The sequence below is a fragment of the Crotalus tigris genome, unplaced genomic scaffold (assembly GCF_016545835.1).
Source record: "Crotalus tigris isolate CLP2741 ecotype Arizona unplaced genomic scaffold, ASM1654583v1 scf7180000018945.517086, whole genome shotgun sequence".
Taxonomy (NCBI): Eukaryota; Metazoa; Chordata; class Lepidosauria; order Squamata; family Viperidae; genus Crotalus; species Crotalus tigris.
Genome location: NW_024097289.1, coordinates 388,648 through 414,176, shown reverse-complemented (window position 1 = coordinate 414,176; position 25,529 = coordinate 388,648). Strand labels below are relative to the sequence as shown.

The window sequence follows — 25,529 nt, the reverse complement described above, 5'->3', positions numbered from 1 at the left end:
TTAAAATCCCAAGGGGGGCTACCAGAATCAAGAATAGAAAAAGCATCCATGGGAGAGGAAAAGGGACTAACAGAAATACCAAGGGAATACAGAGACTTTGCTGAAGTTTTCAGTGAGGAGAGGGCGGATGAGCTCCCTCCCCCAACGACCCACAGACTGTGCCATTGAATTCAAGCCTGGGACAAATCTCCCGAAGCCCAGATTATACTCCATGAGCCCAAAGGAGAAGGAGGAAATGGAAAGATTCATAAAAAAAAGCTAGAGAGAGGGTTCATTGAGCCAGCCAAGCCTAAAGTGGCTGCCCCGGTCCTCTTTAGAGAGAAGAAGGATGGCTCTTTACGCTTATGCATGGATTATAGGGCCCTGAATACAATCAGTGAAAGCAACCTATACCCTCTGCCCCTCATGAAAGACATGCTGTCACACCTCTCGAAAGGGAATTTTTTTTCTAAACTAGACCTAAGGGAAGCTTACTATCGCGTGAGAATTAAGGAAGGGGACGAATGGAAGACCGCATTTAACTGACCCATGGGGTGCTATAAATTCAAAGTCTTACCATTTGGATTACAAGGGGGCCCTGCAGTCTTTATACAATTAATCAATGATGTTCTAAGGGACCACCTGTTTAAGGGGGTCCTTGTTTACTTGGACGACATTCTTATCTTCACCGAAACAAAAGAGGAACATGTCAACCTTGTGAGAGCGGTTTTAAAGAAACTGCGAGCTGCCCCCCTGTATGCCAAACTCTCAAAATTCCACCAGGAAAGGATAGACTACCTAGGTTATCGCATATCCCCCCAGGACATTGAAATGGACCCAGAGAAGGTCAGAGCAGTATTAGATTGGGCACCACCCCGCACAAGAAAGCAACTACAAAGTTTCCTGGGCTTTGCAAACTTTTACCGCCAATTCATCCCCTCATTTGCCCAGATAGCCTTGCCCCTCACTAACTTACTAAAAACGAAGGGAGCATCCTCAGTAAAACCTAGCCAGCCACTAACATGGACAATGGAGTGCCAAGCAGCGTTTGAGAGACTAAAGAGACTTTTTTCTGCCGAACCAGTACTAAGGCACCCAGACATGGATAAGCCCTTCGTAATACAGGCAGATGCAAGTGATGTGGCAGTGGGGGCTGTTCTATTACAAGAAAACAATGATGGAGTATTGCAACCCTGTGCATATACATCCAAGAAACTCACGGAAACAGAACAGCGCTGGCCCATATGGGAGAAGGAGGCATACGGGATACGTTGGGCATTACTCACGTGGCGACAGTTCCTGGAAGGCAACAAAATCCCCTTCCAGGTGTGGACTGATCACAAAAATTTGGAAGCCCTGAAAGCGCCCAGGAAACTCAATCCCAAACAAGCCCGCTGGTCCCAGCATTTTCACCAGTTCCAATTTAAGCTCAAACATTTACCAGGGAGAAAGAACTTCCTGGCAGATGCACTATCTCGCATCCCCCAATATAACAGCGCACGAGCCACAGACTCTAAACCAATGATTGCAGAGTCACAACTGGAAGCATCAGTAACCACAAGAACTCAAGCAAAATTAAAACCACAACTGAACAGCCAAACTGGAATTGAATTCAGAAAAAGTTTGGAAACAGATGAATGGTTCCAGAAAAACAAAAATGTGTGCACAATGAGAGACGGGTTGCCTTGGGTGGGGGAAAAGTTATATATACCAACAACCCAAAGAGTCACTTTCATGCAGCTTTGCCATGACACAAAATCAGCAGGGCATTTTGGATTTGTAAAAACTTTACACTTAATTAAATGGCAATTTTGGTGGCCATCAATAAAAAAGGACATAGAAAGTTATGTAGCCAGCTGCCCAAAATGTGCGACTGCAAAGAGGTTGCAAGGGAAATCGCCAAGACTATTACAAACAGTGGCAAATCCCTCAGCCCCCTAGAGGGAAATAGCCATGGATTTTATACTGGAATTGCCAGAAAGCAATGGGAATACTGTTGTCTGGACAGTCATGGACTTGTTTTCTAAACAGGTGCACTTCATCCCTTGCCAAAAGATTCCTACCGCAAAAGCCTTAGCAAAACTTTTCATCCAGCACATTTACAGATTGCACAGGGCACCCCAACGCATCATCTCTGATAGGGGAGTGCAATTTACGTCTGCATTTTGGAAGAAATTTTTATTTCTTTTAGGAACCACTCAGGGACTGACATCTAGCCACCACCCACAAGGGAATGGGGGGGCTGAAAAAATGAACTCAGTACTCGAGCAATATCTAAGATGTTTCCTTAATTTCCAACAGACCGGGTGGGCGGACTTACTCCCTTTTGCAGAAGTTGCCTACAATAATGCAGTCCACTCCAGCACAGGTTACACTCCTTTTCAAATAGCCAACGGTCAAAGTTTCAACCCCATGCCAGAATTAACCCCAAACGAACCAACAATCCCATCACTGAAAGAATGGATTGAACAATTACAAGACACCTGGCCAATAGTTAGAAAAGCACTAGATGAAGCTAGGCAGGCATACAAAGCACAAGCCGATAAAAAAAGGGTTCAGCCTACACCATTCATTATAGGAGAAATGGTGTACCTATCTACAAAATACCTAAAGTCCCTACAGCCCTGTAACAAACTTGGACCAAAATATATAGGGCCTTTTCCAGTTAAAAGAATCATAAACCCAGTAACAGTATAATTAGAATTACCCCAAAATCTCAGGCAAATACACCCAATTTTTCATTGCAGCTTGCTGAAAAGAGAGCATCAGTCACCTTTACAGCCAAAAATCCCCCCACCACCACCTCCAATCATGGTGGAGGGCGAACAACATTTCAAAATAAAGGAAATCCTTGACTCTAGGAGATATCATGGAGCGACTCAGTACCTAGTTGCCTGGAAACACCTCCCTGCTTCACAAAACGAGTGGGTCCATAAACGTCATGTCAGAGCCCCTAAGCTATTAAAAAAGTTTCACACAGAGTATCCTAACAAGTCTAACTTTTATATCTGTTTTGTTTTCTTTCAGGTGGATCTAACTTTTTTTAAAGGGGGCAGGATGTCAGAATCCAATTATATTTCATCTCTAGTTATCAACTATAGAAAGTACCATTTCTGCCTTCTCTGGATTCTGTCATATGATGAAGGGAAGAGGGTGAACAAAGGGGCTTTATGGCCCTCACTTCCTTCGGTACACTTCAAAGGAACTGGATGTGTGTATCACCAAAAGGACTAACCATAACAATGGGGCTATTACCTTCATGTAGTTCTCTCTGAAGTCTCCACCCAGCCGACAGTAAGGAAAAGGGGGTGAGAGTGTAATGCCTGAGACTGTCGCTGGAAGAAGGGGGTGATTGGGTGGGGCTACTGGGGAACCCCTTAAAACCTTGAATGGGAGAGCTTGGACCCCAAGTCCTGTCTAGAACGCCTGCAACCATTTTCTCTTAATAAAGGATGGCTGTTGGAAGAATTATTCTAAGAGTTCTGTCTTCTTAAGATGCAAAGTGGGGTGGGTCCTTACACTAGCTGTAAACTCATACTGGAAAAAATTTATGAAGCTACTGAGGAGATATGTTCCCAAATAAGAGAGAGAACTGCAGAAATAATAAACAGAAATTTTACTGTGAATTTACAAACTGACCTTCAGACTCTATTTGATCATTCTACAGACCAAAAAGCAACAGAAGAAGAATTAATTTACATACAACCTATGGAGACTTTGGATGACCAAAAAATGATTGTAACTAAACTATCTACAATTGCAAAACTAACAGAAATGGACTTGAAATTACAACTGTTGGAGAATTATGACAACCTTGATAATCAACTATTAATTATAAAATTGGACATGATTGAATGTTTTATCCAGCAGATAGGAACCAGGCATCAAAAACAGAGGATGGGAGGTCTTTTACTGACCCAAATGATATTACAAGCAATAATGGGAGATCTATTTGCTGAAATAGAGGCTTTGTTATAGAACCCTGTTGGCGTAGGAAGAAAGCCAGAATAAGACTAAAAAGAGAAATTTAAAATTATATGTAATGGATTAAAAAGGTTTTGAGAAATATGGACTGATTTAAGGATTAAGGTTTAGAGTTGAAAATTTGTGATTATTAAAATACATACGTTAAACAGAGTAAGAATATATTTTCTTGAATAATATGTTTATTTGTATGAAAATTATTTCGTAATGGAATGAGAATAAGAATATGAAAGAGGCTTTTAGAAATTCAGATAGCTTTAACAACTAATTGAGTGTGTTAAGTTAGTAAGACAATGTTTTGTGTAATAATAGGTGTGTTTTTTTAGATATGATATTTAAATGCTATTTGAAGTAATGAGAGATCTGTGATAAAATCAATGGTTTATGAGATTATGAATTAGAATATATCTGGATTAGTATTTTTAAAGGGATACCCAAAGTGATAATACATTTATCTAAGGTTAAATTGGACTATGGTAATTGTAAATTAATAAAGCTCAAAACAGGATTAGGATTTATAGATATGTAATGTAGAAATGGATTATGTTAAATAGGTTATATCATTTGAAGGAAATAGTGAGGGAACATTTAATGTATTTACTTGAGCTATTATATGATTTTGTTTTTGGATGATTGACCACCTAACCACCACGGTGTTTTGAGCATTCTGTTGTAAAAATTAAAAAAACAATAAAATTTGTTATATAAAAAAAGATACTAGAACAATAACACAATGAATTTATTATCAAAGCATTTGTATTATCAACATTAACACAATGATACAATGTTAAAATTCTGTGATTACTTCCTTCCAAAACTATTACTCTCTATCACACAGTCAGGATAATACTTTATGGATACTGAGAGGTATATAAAAATATATGCCACAACCGAGTGATCAGTCTTTAAACTCCTGCAAAAATCCATGTCCTTTTTTATAATACATTTTTATTAGTTTATCAAAATATAAAATACAAAGAGAAATTTTAAAAAGTAATAGAAAACTGGGGAAGTGAAGAAAGAAAAAAAGAGAAAATATGGTGTAAAGAGGGAAAAGGAAAGAAAAGGGCACTGCTTCCAACCTCTTTAGCAGAGTAGAAGATAACATTACAATCTCAACTTTTTACTTTTACACAACAGTATATACTAGCCATTTCTATACAACAAACCTATCTAATCAGCAAAAACAAAATCAAAGTTTTTCCATTGCAAACACAAAATCCAGAAGCAATTTCCAAATAGAAACAAAATTAAATATATTTTCTTCTTTGGTTAAGAATCAATTTAACCATCTCTGCTTCTCCTTGTTATGGGGAATAGCATAAACTTATATTTATTCATTAATCTTTATACTGTCATAATTTATATTCAAAGAATTCCCTATGTTATTTCAAATTTTATATAAAGGGAGAAAGAAACCCCTTCATTTTAAACCCAGAACCCAAACACAAAACTACATTAAAGTTTTCATTCAATTATATATCACACCAATAAAAATCCAATTAGCTCATTGGATTTAAATCTCTTCCTCGAAATTATCTTTATGAGTAAAATATTTTTCTTATTTTCAAATTTGATCAATAATATTTTACAAACTTTGGGATTATTCAATGTTACAAAAATCCATGTCATTTTATGACTTCCGGTTTGCATCGTAGTGACATGGCCAAGGGATTGCGGGGCTCCACACCCCACACCTGATTTCAAACGGTGATTGATCCGTTTGATCCAGGGAAAGCCCTCCAAACCAGCAGGAGAAAGGCTAGCTGCACTTCTGTGACTAGCCCAAGCTACCGACAACCAAAAAAAGAAAGCACCAACTAGAACAGATTGTGAACAGCATGTTGGGTGAGAATATTGATCCTTTCTTTTCTATTTCATAACAGGATTTCCTAGAAAAGACTCCCAAGAAGCAAAAAAAACCCTCTGAACGTGAGAAGGGGATTGCAGCCCCACCCTTCCATAGACGGAAGCGGCATTTTAATTCTTATGGGGGACAGAAATGCATAACATTGAAGTTGAACTAATATAAAACTATAGTTTGGACAAGCCTGAAAACTAAGACAATTGATAAGATCTTCTTTTTGAAAGAGCACAGGTAGTCCTCAGTTACGAGTGTAATGGAGCCTGCCCATTCCACTCGTAACTCGAAAACTTGTAGAGTGAATCTCGTTCAAGGTCACTTACCTTGCAAAATCTGTCTCCTCTCTGCCACAGTTTCTTTCCTTTGAGGGAGAGGAGAAAAATTTGAAAATGCTTTTTATGCTGACAATGAAAGCTCCTGGGTGCCGTAATATCACGCAAGTTCAAACACCCATTCTTTGCAAAAGAGATCATGGCCCATGGAAGCTTCCATTCTCGGGGGGACAGAAGAGTTTGCTTCATTTGCATGCTTCTGGGGCAAAGCATGGAATCGAAGTTAGCTAGGTGCAGGAACCAATACCGTCCATGGCACAGCTGAGCAGCTCACAGCAACCATCTGAGCAGCTATGATCCCCCTCCCCAGCAAGCCACCCGCCCCACCCGGCCTAATCCTTGCCTGGCCAGCCGGCTGGCACAAATTCTCACCACTCTTCTCTTCCTCCTTGTCCTCCTCACTCAAGTGGCGGCAGGAGATTGGGTTTCTCAGCTGTGTCTGAATGGAGGAAAGTGGATGCGCAGCAGCAAGATTGCTCTCAAACACTAAGACTCGGGTGCACTGCTTGCTTGTGCAGGCTGGCTTTATTGAGAGCAATCCTGCTGCTACGCCTGTTTCCCTCCACTCAGATGGAGCCGAGAAACCCAAGGTGCTGCCGCTAATAACCTTCTTATCTGAAGGGAGACCTTGGGCAAATTGGATTCTCTCTCTGTGAGCAAATGGGGCAGTTCAAAATGAAGCAAATCACTTCATTTTCAAACTTCAGATAGGCGCACATCAGCTTCTTATCAGAAGGGAGACCTTGGGGAAACTGGATTCTCCCTCTGTGAGCAAATGGGATGGTTCAAAATGAAGCAAATTGCTTCATTTGCAAATGTCAGATAGGCGCAGATCAGTTTCCGGAAGCTATGATCTCTTTTGCAAAGAATCGGTGTCTGAACTCGTGTGATATTACGGCACCCAGAAGCTTCCATTGTCAGCATGAAAAGCATTTGCAAGCTTTTCTCCTCTCCCTCAAAGGAAAGAAACTGCAGCAGAGAGGAGACAGATTTTGCAAGACTCTGGCACGGCAGGAAGAGAGGGAGAAGCAGTTGTAGGGAGTGGGGAGGGGAATAGGGTGAATACTGTACTGCAGACCCTCTGCAGTTGCTTGTAAGGGTGAATGACTACTATGGTATTGCAACAGTCGTAATTTTGGAACTTGCTCGTAAGTACTTGGGGGCGCTGATCACGTAACTTTGAACGAGTGTTAAATGAATGCTCGTAACTTGGGGATTACCTGTATTGGGGTGAAACTACAAGAAAATAATCTTCCATTTTAAAAGTCAGAAAATGAATATTCAATGACATCTAGTAGTGGATCAGAGTATAACACTATAGCTGCTCTGATTGATGTGAACTGGCAAGATGCCCAGAAATATGTAACAATTCAGCTCCTTTGATGCTCAGTGACTCTTAACTCAATAGAGAACAGCTGGGAACAGAGGAAAATACAGTGGGCTATCTACCACAGAGTGAGAACTGCAATTGTTTTGAAATCTGTTGACCTTCTTAGATTATAAACATCTACTGAGGTTTCACTTTTAAGCTTGAGAACTATTTGCAGAGAAAGAAAAACTCCTTACTTTTGTAGGGGGGAGGCTTTTGGACTGTTCTTAAGTGGCTGAACATTTTGGACTGCAAACTTTGGCTGATTGATAATTTTTGGACCCCTGAGCAGAAGAAGCATTACAAAACATTGCTTTTAGTGATGGATTGATAACTGGGAATACACTGGACTATAAAGGCTATACATAAAGATCATAAGAACTATACAAGACTTTGCTGTATGGATGTTAAGATTGGTTGTTTTATGATAGAATATCTGGAGGGGGGAGATAAAATGGATGCCTCCTATTTAATCAGAACTGGCAGGAAACCACACTTAATAATCCCATTTGAAGCCTCCAGCCCGGTATATCAGGAATCTGTAGGACTGACACCTCAAGACAAAGCAAACATCTTCCAGGAGGAAATACATTTTATGTTGCAATTAAAAGACAAGTGTTTCACATAGAAAAAACACAAGAAACCATGATGAGGTTAAAAACAATTTGGATAACATATATGAGCAAATATTTAATTTAAGCTCACAACTAAAAAACTCTCAGAAAATGACGATAAAGAATGAACAAACAAATCAGAAAACAGAACACAAACTAGAGGAAAGTGATCTAAAGATGGAGGCTATAAATGAAGGAAAACAAAAATCTGCAAGATTTTGTTATAATATCAGACGTGGAAAAGGCACCTTATCTTATCTGAGGATAAGAAAGAAGATCTGATAAAATGGATTTTAGTGCTGTCAGGGGAATCAACAGAGATTGGGAGACAAAAAATGAAAAGAGAAGTTGAGGAAGACGGAAAGTGAGAGTTGTTTAATGAATATATAAATGAGCGAAACTCCCCCCCCCCCAAATACTCTACCTAAATTGTTTTTCCCATTCCAAACAAGATCCATAAAAACACAGTAAGAATTACTTGGTGATTTAAACACACTAACTTGGAAAGTTATTTGGCAAAGGAAAAGGCTAGAGTTAGATTTAAGAGAACAGAAGATCTGACCTACCAGATGGAGTATTATACCTTCAAACATTTGTTTGAAGATAGTTAAAAGAATAGATAATTTTTAGATATAAACAGATTTTACAATAAGAAAGATATGTTTTATAATTAGAATAGCACCTTTTATGATATGGGAAATATAAAAATACGAGGATGGCTTATATAAATGAAACTTTTGAACACCCAAATGTAGCTAACTTTGAGAAAATCATAACTGAGAAAGATATCTCAAATACTGATGGGAAATTAAATTTAAATAAGAGCTTGAAAAACAGGATCTACATTGATCTAATAAAAAGATTTTAATTGCAAATACAATTGAAATATAAGTTGGTTAGAAAAGATGTTATAAATTGAGTTTATTGTTATTTATACAAACAGTAGAAAAATGTATATATCTAATTTTGTATGTATTGATAGTAGCAAGAACTGTATTTGCTTAATGTTGGGAAAATGAGACTACTGGAAAAAGAGAGGACCAAGGAAAGCAGGGAACCTTGCATACTGAATAGACTCACAATGAAGAAGCTAAGATGTAATACTGAGTAACAAATGAACCCAGACATCACGCTTTTTACTGAGCATGTATGATTTGTAATGACAGAAAATTAATAAAATATTTTTTAAAAAAATCTATGTCATTTTACAGCAACAGGCAAACTAAAATATCAGCTCTAGAGAAGTACTTATTAATCCACAGAATTCATCCAGGACATATTTTCTTGAAATGCAATAGTACAAACATTTACGGTAATATAAGACTGAACAATATAACACTTCACTCTGCAGATTTTCAAAAATTTCCTTTGGCTTTACTCTTTTTTCTGGTCCCTCTAAAAATCTACAAATTCAAATGTCATAGATAGTAGTTTGATCTAACAACTTCATGCTTTTTGCCTTCACAAATACTATTTGATCCACAGGCTAAATTGACACAAAGCTTAAAGGCTAATCTACAATTAATGGGTTTCACACAACACGGTTATTGAACTATGGCTACTGTGTAATCCCAAATGCAAAAGTGGATTTTGCTGGGCAACGACTTCAAGTTCCTAAGCCAAGTATTTAGTATAAATGTGACCTTGACAATAGGAACTGCTCATGCTATTAAAACAAATATTGTAAATCACTGATTTATCTTGTCGCCAGGTCTTAAATCTGTTATAGTCCTATGAATTACAAAATCTTCAAGGAAAATGCGCAATTTCAGTCCAATGAGCCATAAATGTCTCTCAGACATCTGAAACTATTTCCTCAAAATCTGTCCCTAACCTGGCCCGAGTGGGTAAGTGGCAGACGTTTAACTCCCTCAAGCAGAACGCGCGCGCTTCTGCGCGCGCGCGCAGCCTGATTTTTTTTAAAAAAAAAGGACGAACGCTAAATTTTTAAACTGTTTATAAGTAGTCTTTCCTTATGCTCCGCAGCACTGCACCATAAAATTTCCAGCAGGCTGTTGGAACCGAACCGGCATTAATAAAAGGATCCAGAAAAGAATTTTCCTTTTTCCTTTTCTATCTCCAAAGCTTTGCTTCAGGAGGCGAGAGAAAAAACGGCAGGAGGGAGGACCCGCCGGGCTGAAGAAAATAATCGAGCGACCACACCCAGCTCCGCGGGTGGGTACCAAAGGTGTGGGAAAAAAATCGGACCGAGCAACCTTTCTCGGATCTGCCTTACCTCTGCAAAGGACCGCCAGCAGCAGAAGCGCTAAGGAGAGGCTAAGGGCGAGTCTCCCCATAATCGATCGAGGGCCTTTGAATAGCTGTCTCTTTCAAAGTCTTGAGGTAAACTTTGCAACGCCTCTCTGGTGAGCGCCAAGAAAGCGCCTTCCTCTTTTCGTTCTCCGCTTTGTTTTTCCTTGCCCTCTTAGGAGCTCCGTTTATTTAACTAAGACCCGCAAAGCAACAACCCAAAGTTGGGGACTGAGCGAAAACAAGAGTGAACTGCGCTACCCCTAAGCTGTGGGGCTGCCTTCCAGGAACCGACCAACCAATCCCTGGAAGCAGCTAGATATCGACCTCCAATGAAAAGGGCGAACGGAATGTCTGTTAACCTCCCCCTCCCCAAGATGTCTAGCGACGGAAGACAGAAGCATTGAGTCATGTCCCCGTAATAGAAAACCCGCTGACGAGAGCTCCACGGGGTGTGGCGCATTTGGGATTTTTTAGGCTGGAGGGAAAGGGCGCTTGTAGAGTTATTGCCGAGAGATTATTGTATGTGCTTCAGAGGTAATAGAGTTTGCTCCCGGGGCGAGAATTTGGAGATCTACGGCAAGGGAAAAAATGAGTCTTAAAAAATATTGTACTGTTTTGTGGTTCGTCTTTTAATAGAGGTGCCTGCGCATCGGTGACTATAGTTTTAATGACCCCCAAGGGGCTATTGGAACTGAAGATCATGTCCTGCTGTATTGTATCATCTATCGGGAATCGAGCATCCTCCTTCTAATTCTTTAGCCTGGTAAAATACTCGGAAAATTCTGATTTTTAATGTGTTTCTTTTTGCAGTTGTGGTTAATGTCCAAATAGAAACATTTAATGGCTGGTGACTTCTTTCAGACACTGTTCAAATTTCAACTTTTGTCAGCTGTTCACTCTCGATCCAACTAATTTAAGAAGATTGTTGTGAGTTGATCTGGAAGAGACATAATATGCTTCAAAAATTCATATGTGGGTATAAAACATTCACTCCTTATGTGTATGGCTTTCTGACCATTAAATGGTCAGAAGTGTTTTGAATTGGTATGATAGCTTTCATACTTTTCAATTGCTTCACCTAAGCAATTTATCATTGGTTGTTGCAGAATCAAATTAGGAATTTCTGCAAAGAAACAATTCTCTATTAAGTCTCATTCCTCTTCTGTAATATATTATGGTGTGTTGGGAAATTCTATAGAGTTGTGTAACAGGTTTTTCCAAAAGGATACTCAAAGTGAAAAAAAGCTGTTCCATTAGCAAAATTCAGTATTCCTGCAATGCAGCTGTGAGAAATTTTGGGATTTGACTGGAGGTAAAGACTGAGGTTAAACAACATGCTTATCCTCAATTAATTGAATTGAGAATTATTCAGTCCAAATTTCTGTTTTCTAATACAGGTAATCTTCAATTTATGACCATTAGTTTAATAATCATTTGAAGTTATGATAATGCTGAAAAAAATTATGACCAGATCTCCCACTTGCAACCATCACAATATCCCTGTAATCACATGATCAAAATTCAAGTGCTTCTATTTCTGATGGTTGCAGCATCCCAGGGTCATGTGATCACTGTTCCCCATTAGCTTCCAGCAAGTAAAGTCAATAGGGGAAGCTGGATTTCCTTAATGAACGCAACAAAAATGGTGGTAAAATCGGGCTCAACTTATTTAACAACTGCATTGCTTAGTGATGGAAGTTCCCATTCCAATTGTAGTTGTAAGTTGAGGACTACCCATAACATATTAAGTCATATATTAAGCTCATAGGCTGCATTCCTATAATGTGCCAAGCTTAAAAAAAGTTTGACTTTCAATTTTGTCATGCAAACAGATAAATTGCAGTAACCTATATATCAAATATTGTTGTCAGATTCCAATTATATTTCATTTCTATCTACCTACTCTGATATAAAACCAATTCTTACTCTCTTCTGGATTCTGTCATATTACGGAAGGGGAGGAGGGTAAGCATGGGGGTTTTATGACTCTCACTTCCTTCATTAACGACAAAATGACCTGGTGTTTATTCTCTTCAAGAGGACTAACCATAACAATGCAGCCATTGTTTTTCATCCTACTCCCTCTGAAGTTCTCCCCTTTGCCGGCAATTAGGGAAAAGGGGAATGCAACGCCTGGAATCTGGAAAAAAAGAAAATGAGTGATCGTGCTGACGGAGCAGACTGACGGATTGAATTGCCCAGAAGAACTGTGGGGGCTGCTTGGGAATACTTTAAAACATTGAATGGTGGGAGAGAATTCCCCAGATCCTGTCTAGCATGCCTGCAATCAGTTTCTCTTAATAAAGATTCCTGTTTGAAGAGACATTCCAAGAGTTCTGTCTTCTTAAGATGTAAAATTGAGATGGGTCCTTACATTAGACAGGATCTGCAAAATTAGTCCACCTGGGAGAACCTTGCCAGTGGACCTTGCAAAAAATACCATGTCAGACGATGGAGCAGGGAAGGGAGAAAGCCCCCCAGAGAGGGAACCACTGCCCCAACTGAAAACCTGCCAGATGTCGGGATTTGAGAGGTCAGATTCCTCAGGAGAAGAGGTGGTGGAGACGTGTAACCACAAACCTCAGTGGTCAATGAGAGTTGGAAAGAAAGGCAAGTGGGAAAAGAAATCAAGAAAGATGACCCTGAGACGGGGGGCCAACCAACCAGAATGGAAGCAGGAGATGGGGAAATCCCTGTACACAAGCGAAGAGGAAAGAAACTGGGCACTGCACTTGAGCTGGATCCTAGAGAAAGCTATCGACTTGATGAAGAGAACCCTCAGCTCTCTAGGAGAGAAGAATTCTGAGCCCCACGGCCAGCTCCTGGAGCCGCAATGGGAGAGACACTGAGGGGGAAGTGGAACCTGCAGCCCCAGGGACGTCCACTGATCCAGTAGTCACCACTCCCCCCCTGACGCGCAGATGGCGATCTGGATAGAAGACAATACCATCCACAATAAAGGCACCGATCCATTCAAAGACTCCCGCCATTGGACGTGAGATTCAAAGGGGAGCCAACACGCTTGGGGTTTTTCCTAACCCAAGTCCTCAGCTACATGGAGGAATACGGGCGGCACATCCCTAGCGACAAAGCCCGTATCCGGATCGTGCAATCTGCTTTGGACAGGCCAGCCGCAGATTGGGTGGTGAATTTGCACGACTCCAATGCCCTAGAGCTCAACAACTTCAACCGTTTCATGTCCTCTCTGAGAAGGCGATTTGAGGACTCCCTGGCTGATTGCAAAGCCCGCGAAAGGATCAAAACCATAAGGCAAGGCAAATGCCCAGTAGCCAAATATACGCAAGAATTCCGTGTCATTGCCAGCAAACTGAACTGGCCGGAAGACATCCTCCTTAGCCATTTCAAAGATGGCTTAAACTACAACCAATATGACGCTTGCCTGCCCCGTGGGGACCCACACCAACTCAACAAATGGTACGTCCTGACAGAGGAAGCAGAGATCGACTTACTGAAGAGGTACCGCCGAGGAAAACGATGGAGCCGCTCACCGCCTGAGTCAACGTGCGAACCAGTGAAACCATCGGCTATGGCCAAGAAGCAAATGGGTTGTTTCAAATGTGGGAGAGATAGGCATCGGGCTGTAGAATGCCACTCGAAAGTCCTCCAGCACAACCCAGACAGATCACCAGCCAGCAAATCCGGGAAGTCTCCAGCTAAGCCAAAATAATCTGCCATGAGAGTGAGGGAGGCTGTGGAATCCCCTACCTCTGCCCATCGTGGGGAAAGAACTCCAGCCTACACTGCAGGGCCGGTGGATGCCTCAGATGACAGCTCGGACGGCGAACCCCTGGTAAGTGGACCCATCGCATCCATCCTCAAGACAGTGACTATATTAATTCCCTACATGCCCGAAGCTGTCAAGGTGAAAGCCTTAATAGATTCTGGCTGCACCCGCTGCTTCATTAGCCCGACGCTAGTGGGGAATCTGGGCATTTCATCAAGAAGGCTAGAACAACCAATCTCATTTGGCCAGTTAGATGAGTCCATAGCAGGGGGGGTGCCAGCTTCCCTAGCCATTTTACCAATCCACCTCTCCCTGGGCAACCATGAGGAAGACATAACGTTTGTGGCGACCCCATGCATGGAATGCCCGATGATTCTAGGGATGGAATGGTTAAAGAAATGGAACCCTGGTAAATTGGAGGACGGCAGAAATCAATTTCCCAAAAGGGGACCCTATGGACTTAAAATCCCAAGGGAATCTACTAAAATTAAGAACGGAAAAGGCATCCATGGGAGAAGAAAAGGGGCTACCAGAAATACCAGAGGAATACAGAGATCTTGCTGAAGTTTTCAGTGAGGAGAGAGCGAATGAACTTCCCCCCCCCACTGACCCACGGACTGTGCCATAGAATTCAAACCCGGAGCAAAACTCCCAAAGCCCAGATTATACTCTATGAGCCCAAAGGAGAAGGAGGAAATGGAAATATTCATAAAGAAAAACCTAGAAAGTGGGTTCATTGAACCAGCCAAGCCTAAAGTGGCTGCTCCGGTCCTCTTTAGAGATTATTATGTGTGGATTATAGACTCCTAAATACAATCACTGAAAGCAACCTATACCCCCTACCCTTCATGAAGGACATGTTATCACACCTCTCGAAAGGAAGCGTACTACCACGTGAGAATTAAGAAAGGGGATGAATGGAAAACCGCATTTAACTGCCCAATGAGGTACTACCAATTCAAAGTTTTGCCATTTGGATTACAAGGGGGACCCGCAGTATTTATGCAATTAATCAATGAGTTACTAAGGGAGCACCTATTTAAGGGGGTTCTGGTTTACTTAGACGACATCCTTCACCGAATCAAAAGAGGAACATGTCAACCTAGTCAGAGCGGTTTTAAAGAAACTGCAAGCCACCCACCTATATGCCAAACTATCAAAATGTGAATTTTACAAGGAAAGAATAGACTACATAGGTTATCGTATATCCCCACAGGGCATTGAAATGGACCCAGAGAAGGTCAGAGCAGTATTAGAATGGGCACCACCTCGTACAAGGAAGCAACTGCAAAGTATCCTGGGTTTCGCAAATTTTTACCACCATTCCCTCATTTGCCCAGATAGCCCTGCCCCTCACGAACTTACTAAAAACGAAGGGAGTATCCTCAGTAATACCTAGCCAGCCACTAAAATGGACAATGGAATGCCAAGCGGCATTTGAGAGATTAAAAAGACTCTTTTCTGCTGAACCGGTACTGAGGCACCCAGACATGGATAAGCCCTTCGTAATACAGGCGGATACAAGTGATGTGGCAGTGGGGGCTGTACTATTACAAGAAAATGACGAAGGGGTATTGCAACCCTGCGTGTACATCCAAGAAACTAACTGAAAAGGAAAAGCGCTGGCCGGTGCGGGAGAAAGAGGCATATGGGATACATTGATCATTACTCATGTGGCGCCAGTTCCTTGAAGGCAATAAAGTCCCTTTTCAGGTGTGGACAGACCACAAAAATTTGGAGGTCTTGAAAACACCCAGAAAGCTCAACCCCAAGCAAGCCTGCTGGTCCCAGCATTTTCACCAATTCCACTTTACGCTCAAGCATTTGCCGGGGGAAAGAACTTCCTGGCAGATGCACTATCTCACATGCCCCAATATAACAGCACGTGAGCCACCGACTCTAAACCGATCATGGTGGAATCACAATTGGCAGCACCAGTAACCACCAGAGCCCAAGCTAAATTAAACTGCAGCTGGGTAGCCAAACCAGAATTGAATTCCGGAAAAGTTTGGAAACAGATGAATGGTTGCAGAAAAATAAATATTTGTGCACAATGATAGACAGGCTGCCTTGGGTGTGGGAAAAGTTATATATACCAACAACCCAAAGAGTCACATTCATGCAGCTTTGCCATGACACAAAATCAGCAGGGCATTTTGGATTTGTAAAAACATTACACCTAATTAAATGGCAATTTTGGTGGCCATCCATGAAAAAGGACATAGAAAGTTACATGGCCAGCTGCCCAAAGTGTGCAACTGCCAAGAGGTTGTAAGGGAAATCGCCCAGACTGTTACAAACAGTGGCAAATCCCTCAGCCCCCTGGAGGGAAATATGGATTTTATAGTGGAATTATCAGAAAGCAATGGAAACACTGTCATCTTCTGGATGGTCACGGACTTGTTTTCCAAATAGGTGCACTTTATCCCTTGCCAATAGATTCCCACTGCAAAAGCTTTAGCATATTCCCACCGCAAAAGCCTTTTTGTGCAGCATATTTATAGATTGCATGGGGCACCCCAATGCATCATATCTGACAGGGCAGTGCAATTTAAGTCTGCATTTTGGAAGGAATTTTTATCCCTTTTAGGGACCACTTGGACTGACATCTAGCCATCACCCGTAAGGGAATGGTCAATCGGAAAAATCGGACTCAGTACTTGAGCAATATTTAAGATGCTTTCTTAATTTCCAACAGTCGGATTGGATGGACCTACTCCCTTTCGCAGAAGTGGCCTACAATAATGCAGTCCACTCCTGCACAGGTTATACTCCCTTTCAAATAGCTACCGGTCAAAGTTTCAACCCCATGCCAGAACTAACCCCAAACGAACCGGCAATCCCATCACTGAAAGAATGGATGGAACAATTACAAAACATCTGGCCAATAGTTAGAAAAGCCCTAGATGAAACTAGGCAAGCATACAAAGCACAAGCAGATAAAAAAGGGTTGAACCTACACCATTCATTATAGAAGAAATGGTGTACTTATCTACAAAATACCTAAAATCCCTACAACCCTGTAAAAACCTTGGACCAATATATATAGGGCTTTTTCCAATTAAAAGAATCATAAACCGGCTTCTGTTTCCAGGTCACAGCGCTGCAGTTGTGCAGAGAGGCTCATCTCTTTGCCAGCCAAGTTTTCCCCGCTAGTAGACCCTTGATTGGGTCGAAAGTTGCCCTGGAGGGGCGACCACCATTGAGGAGGCTGCCTGTTTGACTGCAGAGGGGTGCTGCTCGAAGCACGAAGCTGAAAACACCAGCCTGAAGATGACGAATGGGACTTCGTCGAAACGTCGCCAAGACACTTCCAATTTTACGCGGGAGAAAACCCGAACAACCAAAGACCTACATACATACATACATATATACACATATACACATATACACATATACACATTAAAAATAAAAGTAAAAATATGACTCTTGGGAATATCCATACTATTAAAACAATGATCACCAAGAGAATGCTTTAAGAGAATAAAATTACATACACACAAAGGTAAAAAAAGGATATATGCAGTGTTATCTTCATTTTAGATGTCAAAAGGGTCTCTCTCTCCCTCCCTCTCTATCTGCCCTTGGTCTGCCACTCCTCTTCCCCCACTCTCTCTCTCTCCCTCTCTCTCTCTCTCTCTCTCTCTTTCTCCCCCCCCTCCTATCTGCTGCTCACCTGGCAAGCTTCAAGCTGTTGTCCAACAAGCTCAGGGGTAAGCAACCTCGTCTCTTTTATGACTCATGGACTTCAACTCCCAGAATTCCTGAGTCAGCCTAGCTGGGCTAGCTAGCACTCTCCTGCCCTTCCTGCTTCCTGCTTCCTGCAGAAACGCAGCAAAGGGAGGAGCTCCGCCCAGTAAGCTTTTCAGCTCCTCGGAGAACACTGTGAGTGCACTCTCTTTTACATACACACACACAAAAAAAAAAAACCACAAACACACACACACAGAGAGAGAGAGAGAGAAGTGCAATTGACTCTCTCTGTCTCTCTCTGCAAAGGCAGAGGAGGCTGGGAGCCACAGAGGAAGGCTCAAAGAGCCGCATGCGGCTCCGGAGCCGCAGGTTGCTGACCTGTGGTCTATTCTATTGGCTTTCAAAAGCCAATAGAATAAAAGGGACTAGCACAGCTAAGGAAAGGGGGAAAAAATGGCGGACTGCGTTGTTTGGCGACCCCCGTGAAATGGTCGTTCGACTCCAAATGGGGTCCCGACCCACAAGTTGAGAACCACTGTTCTAGACTCTAGGAGATATCATGGGACAACTCAATACCTAGTAGCATGGAAACACCTCCCCGCCTCACAAAACGAGTGGGTCCATAAACATCATGTCAGAGCCCCGAAGCTATTAAAGAAGTTTCATACAGAGTATCCTAACAAGTCAGACTAACTTTTATACCTGTTTTGTTTTCTTTACAGGTGGATCTCTCTTATTTTTAAGGGGGGCAGGATGTAAACAGATAAATTGCAGTAACCTATATATCAAATATTGTCAGAATCCAATTATATTTCATTTCTATCTACTTACTCTGATATAAAACCAATTCTTACTCTCTTCTGGATTCTGTCATACTACGGAAGGGGAGGAGGGTAAGCATGGGGGTTTTATGACTCTCACTTCCTTCATTAACTACAAAGTGACCGGGTGTTTATTCTTTTTGAGAGGACTAACCATAACAATGCAGCCATTGTCTTTCATCCTACTCCCTCTGAAGTTCTCCCATTTGCCGGCAGTGAGGGAAAAGGGGGGGGGAATGCAACGCCTGGAATCTGGAAAAAAAGAAAATGAGTGATCGTGCTGACGGAGCAGACTGACGGATTGAGTTGCCCAGAAAAACTGAGGTGGGGGTTGCTTGGGAACACTTTAAAACATTGAATGGTGGGAGAGGATTCCCCAGATCCTGTCTAGCATGCCTGCAATCAGTTTCTCTTAATAAAGATTCCTGTTTGGAAGAGACATTCCAAGAGTTCTGTCTTCTTAAGATGTAAAATTGAGGTGGGTCCTTACAATTGTTAGATTCCACATGAACTCTAGTTTGCTTACAGTAATTAATAGCCAATGATAAAACAAGAACTTGTTTTATTGTCTGTTTAATGTAGATGGATCTGTAATGTATAATATGAAATGCTTTTCCCTTCAGGGCAATATCTGTTGCAGCCTTTTCCACCTTCTTCTCTATAGATACATTAGACTTTAATTCTCAGCTACTTATCAATCAAGTAAGTATGATTGCTGTGTGCCTATAGGAACACATGGCTATGTGAACAAACAGTAAAACACCATAACAGAAGCAGGCTCATCACAAATGTAATAGCAAATTGTATTTACCCCCCAAAATCACTAGCACAAGTCCTGAATTGGAAATTGAAAGGATGGATATATTTCTTGTGTAAGCTTCCATATAGATCTATTGGACCATGCTAAGACTTTTTATGCTTGAAGCAAAGGACTTCCCTGCTTAGGCTGCTACTTAAATGGGGGTAACAATCTTTATTATACTTGTAAACATTTATGCTGGTAGCCCATTTAATAGATGAAAGTCTGGGAAGCTCAGGAAGTGAAGCTAAGGGTTACGGTTTCTATCCATACAAACATGATACTTGAATCAAGAGCCATTCTCTTGAATGGTAAACCAATCCTGCATATGCAAAGCATACATTATGTTTAATTGCTGTGATATTAAAAATGCTTTATAGTGTTAAAAGTCACAATCCCCATCATGTTTTGAATTTCAAAAACATTTACTTAGTAATCATTATAACAAATATAGTAATTGTAGATCTGACATATCTGACCTAATAACTTTGCATTCTTCAGAGATTGTTACTCCTTAAGTGGATTGAAATGTAGCAATTCTTCTGAATTATCTTCTCTTATTGGGAAGGTATTTTTTTTTTCAGAATTTGTGCCTGATTTATGTGAATAGATATTGCATTAGAGTAGGCTGAAAATATTGCTTTGTTTCTCAAATCTGTATGCTTTCATATATCATGTACTCAGCTACCTTCTTTCTTTTTTTACTAAATATTGCTGCCTGAAAAAAGGAACTATTTTTATCAATATACATGGGTGAACTATACATCAGTCCTATGTAGTTAGCTGGGAGAATAAAAGATCTGCCAGAGAGTCTTTATTGCATCCAAAGTCCTGTATATTATCAGTGGTCAGAGTGCTCTGTCTTCATCCTGCTGAATGCAGAAGCAGGGAATTATGCTTTAAATTGCCAAAGTGAAGGTTTTCTACAACTGAATTAAAAGGGATTTGAATTAAAAACAGGTTTGAACAATGGAATGCTGGTGCCCCAATTCCAACAAGACTATCTGAAGCATCCAGTTTGAGCATGCCACCCTACCAGTAGTGCTCCGTTGTATTAGCAAAGGGGCATACCCAATAAGATTAGGACTGCTCTGCTCTAGTGGAATAAATAAAAGGAAGTATTCATCAGAGATGACAAATGCTATATCCATCCAGTGTTTAAACTGGTTATAAAACCTCAGAACAATAGAATTGAAACCTACATCAGCACTGTTCCTGAGTTATGAATCACTTAGTCTGTATCAGGTCCCCAAAGAAATACATTGTTTCTGTAAGCCTTCTCCTGAATCTGTAAACCTTCTTTGGGGCCTGTCATTCTGTTAGGAGGGGGGATGCTTTGCACTGTCTTGCTATTGTGCGCTTCCCCCAGGAGAAGGAATGTATCACCCTAATCCAGGGATCAGCAACCTTAAACACTCAAAGAGCCACTTGGACCTGTTTCCCACAGAAAAGAAAACACTGGAAGCCACAAAACCCTTTTGACATCTAAAATGAAGATAACACTGCATATATCCTTTTTTACCTTTATGCTATGTATAAAAAAACTATATTGCATTTATGAAATCAATGAACTCCTACAAAGAAAACAAATTTTTATGCAGAAGAGGAAAAAAAACTTTCTCCTTCATCCCAACAGGTGAAAACAATTTTAGTAGCTTATCTACCATTTTTAAATACAGCATAATTATCCCCATACCTCATCTCTTAATTTAAAAAAAATCAAAATATTTCATTAAATGTTCTTTACTAAAAAGTCCAGTAAGGACAACATATATTCATATTCTCTCTCTCTCTCTCTCTCTCTCTCTCTCTCTCTCTCTCTCTCTCTCTCTCTCTCTCTCTCTCCCTCCTCCCCCTCTCTCTTTTCCGGGATAACTTGGGGGGTTACCTCTCTCGGTGTCCATCACTCCCCTGAGGCCAGTTCACATCTGCCACAATCCAAATTCCCTGCGGGGGGAGGAAGCAGAACCCAAAGCTCTTTTCTTGCTCTCTCTTCCTGGTTGAGTCAGGGGCTCCATCCCAGGACATGGCTGGGCTCTGTGGACCCCCTCGGCAGGGCGGAGGTTGACCCTCCAGCTCTGACCAATGAGCGGCATAACCAGCCCCCCTTGGAAGACCCCCTCAAAGTACAATTTTTAAACTACCTACAACTAATGTGATTTTTAAATATTTCTTTTATATCTGTGGTTATAAGTGGATTTATCCATTTGTTGTGCACCACCCAGAGTCACCTTTGGTGATATGGGTGACTATATAAATTTGATTAATAAAAGTGTTGTATGTGTCTGTAGTAGCTACTAACATGACATTTTCCACATAAAATAAGATTAAAATGTTGAAGGATATGAAAAATTACATAACAACAATTTAGTTGAGGCAGACTGTAAGGACCTACCTTAGCTAAGACACCCAAGAAAGCAGAACTCTTGAAACAGGCTGTCAGAATCCAATTATATTTCATCTTTAGTTATCAAATATAGAAAACCCCAATTCTGCCTTCTCTGGATTCTGCCATAAGAGGGAGAGAAAAGGAGAACAAAGGGGCTTTATGGCCCTCACTTCCTTCAGTATACTTCTAAGGAACTGAATGTGTGTATTTCAAAAGAAGTAACCATAAGAATGGGGCCGTTTTCCTTTCATGTAGTTTCTTTGAAGTCTCCATCCAGCCGGGCAGTAATGAAAAGGGGGTGGAAGTGTAATGCCTGAAACTGTCGCTGAAAGAGGGGGTTGATTGGGTGGGGCTACTGGGGAAACCCTTAAAACCTTGAATTGGAGAGCTTGGACCCCAAGTCCGGTCTAGAACGCCTGAAACCATTTTCTCTTAATAAAGGATGGCTGTTGGAAGAATTATTCCAAGAGTTCTGTCTTCTTAAGATGCAAAGTGGGGTGGGTCCTTACATTAGACAGGACTTGCAAAATTAATCCACCTGGAAGGGAGACCCTTGCCGGGGGATTTTGCAAAAAATTACCATGTCAGACAATGGAGCAAGAAAGGGGGAAAACTCCCTGGAAAGAGAGCCGCTGACCCAATTGGAACCTTGCCAGATGTTGGAATCCGAGAGGTCAGATTCCTCAGGAGAAGAAGTGGTGGAGACACGGGACCACAAACCTCGCTGGTCAATGGGCGTTGGCAAGAAAATTGAGTGGGGAAAGGAATCAAGAAAGATGACCCTGAGATGGGGGACCAAGCAACTAGAATGGAAGCAGGAGATGGAGAAATCCCTGCACGCAAATGAAGAGGGAGAAACCTGGGCACCGTACTCAGACTGGATCCTAGAGAAAGCTATTGACCTGATGAAGAGAACTCTCAGCTCCCTAGGAGAGGAGAATCCTGAGCCCTACGGCCGCCCCAGCTCCTGGAGCCGCAAAGGGAGAGACACCAACGGGGACGTGGAACCTGCAACCCCGGGGACATCTGCTGATCCAGTAGTCCCCACCCCCTACTGGACCACAGATGGCAATCTGGACGGAAGACACTACCACCAACAACGGAGGCACAGATCCATTCCAAGACGTCCGCCGTTGGAGGTGAAATTCAAAGGGGAGCCAACACGCTTGGGGTTTTTCCTGAGATTTTTGAGTATTTTTTTTGCAAAATAATAATTCTTCCAACAGGAATCCTTTATTAAGAAAAAGTGGTTGCAGGCGTGCTAGACAGGACTTGGGGTTCAAGCTCTCCCATTCGAGGTTTTAAGGGGTTCCCCAGTAGTCCCACCCAATTACCCCCTCTTCCAGTGATAGTTTCAGGCATCACAATCCCACCCCTTTTTTCCTTTCTTCCGTCTGGATGGAGACTTCAGATAAAACTACATGAAAGGTAAATAGTCTCCTTTGTTATGATAAGGTCTTTTGGTGCTAACCACATTCAAACTCTTTGAGGTTGCAATAAACACATTCAGTTCCTTAGAAGTATACTGAAGGAAGTGAGGGCCATAAAGCCCCTTTGTTCTCCCCCTTCTCTCTCTCTTATGGCAGAATCCAGAGAAGGCAGAATTGGGGTTTTCTATATTTGATAACTAAAGATGAAATATAATTGGATTCTGACACACACACAGACACACATATGTTGTAGATGTTGTTAAATATGAAAATATGAAGAAGTCCAGGAATATACAATGACATTCACATTCATTCTCAAAGATAAGTAAAACTGAGTTTCTCTTCCACACTTCTTTTCATTTTGTTCACTTTCCCTTCAGTTTCTGATTGTAAATCTTTATACATTATTGTACATTAAAACTATTATTTTCACTACTATTACAGCTTTGTATGGAAACATCATATGATTTAAATATCTTTGATATTGATGTTTTTTGTTAAGTTTTTCAGCAGAAAATTGCTTCATATTGAATACAGGTACCTGAGAAACATTTGTGTAATAAAACTGGAAGATAGTCTCATTTGTTGTGAAACATGTATTATATATCTGCTTTATATTTAATCAGATTTTGTAATTTCATTCAGTGCTTTTTTTTCCAGTCTAGATCCTAATTACTTTCACTTATTAGTGTTCCACTTGCAGAGATTCCAATCCACTGTTTTCCAACAAGTCTACGCCTAGCATAAAATTCATCCCAGCTGAAAATTACACTTTCAGAAACAGAAGGATTAGAATCATTGATTTGTTTCTTATCCTCCTCCCCCCACCCCCAAATAGGGAATATTCTAGTACAGGAATGGAAAACTTTCCTTGATTATATAGAAATAAATTAGCATTATACCATCCTGACCACAGTGCCTGTATCTGTTCATAAGGCATAAAGCATAATAATTATTGTCTCGATTCCAAATATTCTAAGATATCCTGACCCTGAATGTAAATGTTCAATTTAGCTAACACAAGAAGGAACTGCAGATAGATCTACTGTACCTTTCCTAAATGTGTTGAAAGTTTAGACTTGGCTCAAGCTGGTTTGCGGTCTGAGCTATAGCAGCCCTCCTCAAGTCAAGGTATATAATGAATCTGTCAACCTTAATGGACTTTTACTGATCAGCACTAAAAAGATGAAGCATTAGGGGTTTGTTTATAGAAAAGAGATGGGATGAGAAGAAGAGATTATTTGATGTATTTTAAGAGGAGATAACCTACTAAAATTCTTTATAGTTGGGTTGAAAGGTGTTAAAGAATTTTAATTTCTCTGTTGGTGAAAAATAAATTAGAAGCTCTCACAGTTGACTGCATTTAGCTGATTCAAATAACCTTTTTACATTCATATCAAAATATTTACAATACCATACATTCTTCTTTACAGCAACATAGCTCAATGAAGACTTCATACAGAGAGATACAGAGACAAACCTGAGACTGAAAATTCAGCTTCTAACTCAATACCTTTTGCACAGACTCAGTAGCACTTTCTTCACATTGGCTGACTGAGTTACCACATGACTCTTCCTGCTCATGAATATTCCAACACTCCTCCCTTCATGACAGGAAGAGACATCAGACCTATTGACTTAATATATTCTCCATAGTGAACACCACCCAATGGTTTAGTCATCATGTCTGCCAAATTATCCTCAGAAGAACAATGATGTAAACTAATCAATTTTCCTTTTACAGCTTCCCTCAAATTACAATACTTAATGTTTACATGTTTACTTCTGTTCTTCACCCTGTCACCAGCTGCCATTTTTATACAGGCAGCATTGTCTTCAAATACCTTTACAGATTCTTTTACATTAATATTTAAATCTTGCAACAACTATACATACCATATTACTTCAGAACACAATTCAGATAAAGCAATAAATTCTGCTTCTGCTGTTGAAATAGCAACAGTTGTTTGTTTTTTTCTTTTTCGACTTCCATCCAATCAGAGTCCCTCCAAAGAATATTATAATCCCAGAATTTAATTTCCTTGTGTTTATGTCATTTGCATAGTCACTATCGACATAACATTTTAATTTCAATTCCTCAGTAATCTGTATTTGAAGACCCAAATTTACAGTTCCCTTTAAATATCTGAGAACCCTTTTTACACCCATCCAATGTAACTTTGTAGGTGCAGCAGTAAAATGACTCAAAATGCTTACTGCGCAAGCTATGTCGGGTCTGGACCACTGTGATAGATAT

The 25,529-nt window shown here is 40.9% G+C and overlaps 1 protein-coding gene across 3 annotated transcripts in view; it reads right to left on the bottom strand.

Moving 5' to 3' along the window:
• LOC120314553 (CD99 antigen-like) overlaps nt 1–12,673 on the bottom strand; it is a 115,545-nt gene extending 102,872 nt beyond the window's left edge. The window contains exon 1 of one of the 3 annotated variants that reach the window (XM_039357779.1): nt 10,379–12,673. In XM_039357779.1, coding sequence (XP_039213713.1) covers nt 10,379–10,439 — 61 coding nt within the window. In that variant the 5' untranslated portion in view covers nt 10,440–12,673. The remainder of the gene's footprint in view (nt 1–10,378) is intronic. The other 2 variants (XM_039357778.1, XM_039357780.1) reach the window with 2 other exon arrangements.
• Between the last annotated feature and the right edge of the window lie 12,856 nt (nt 12,674–25,529).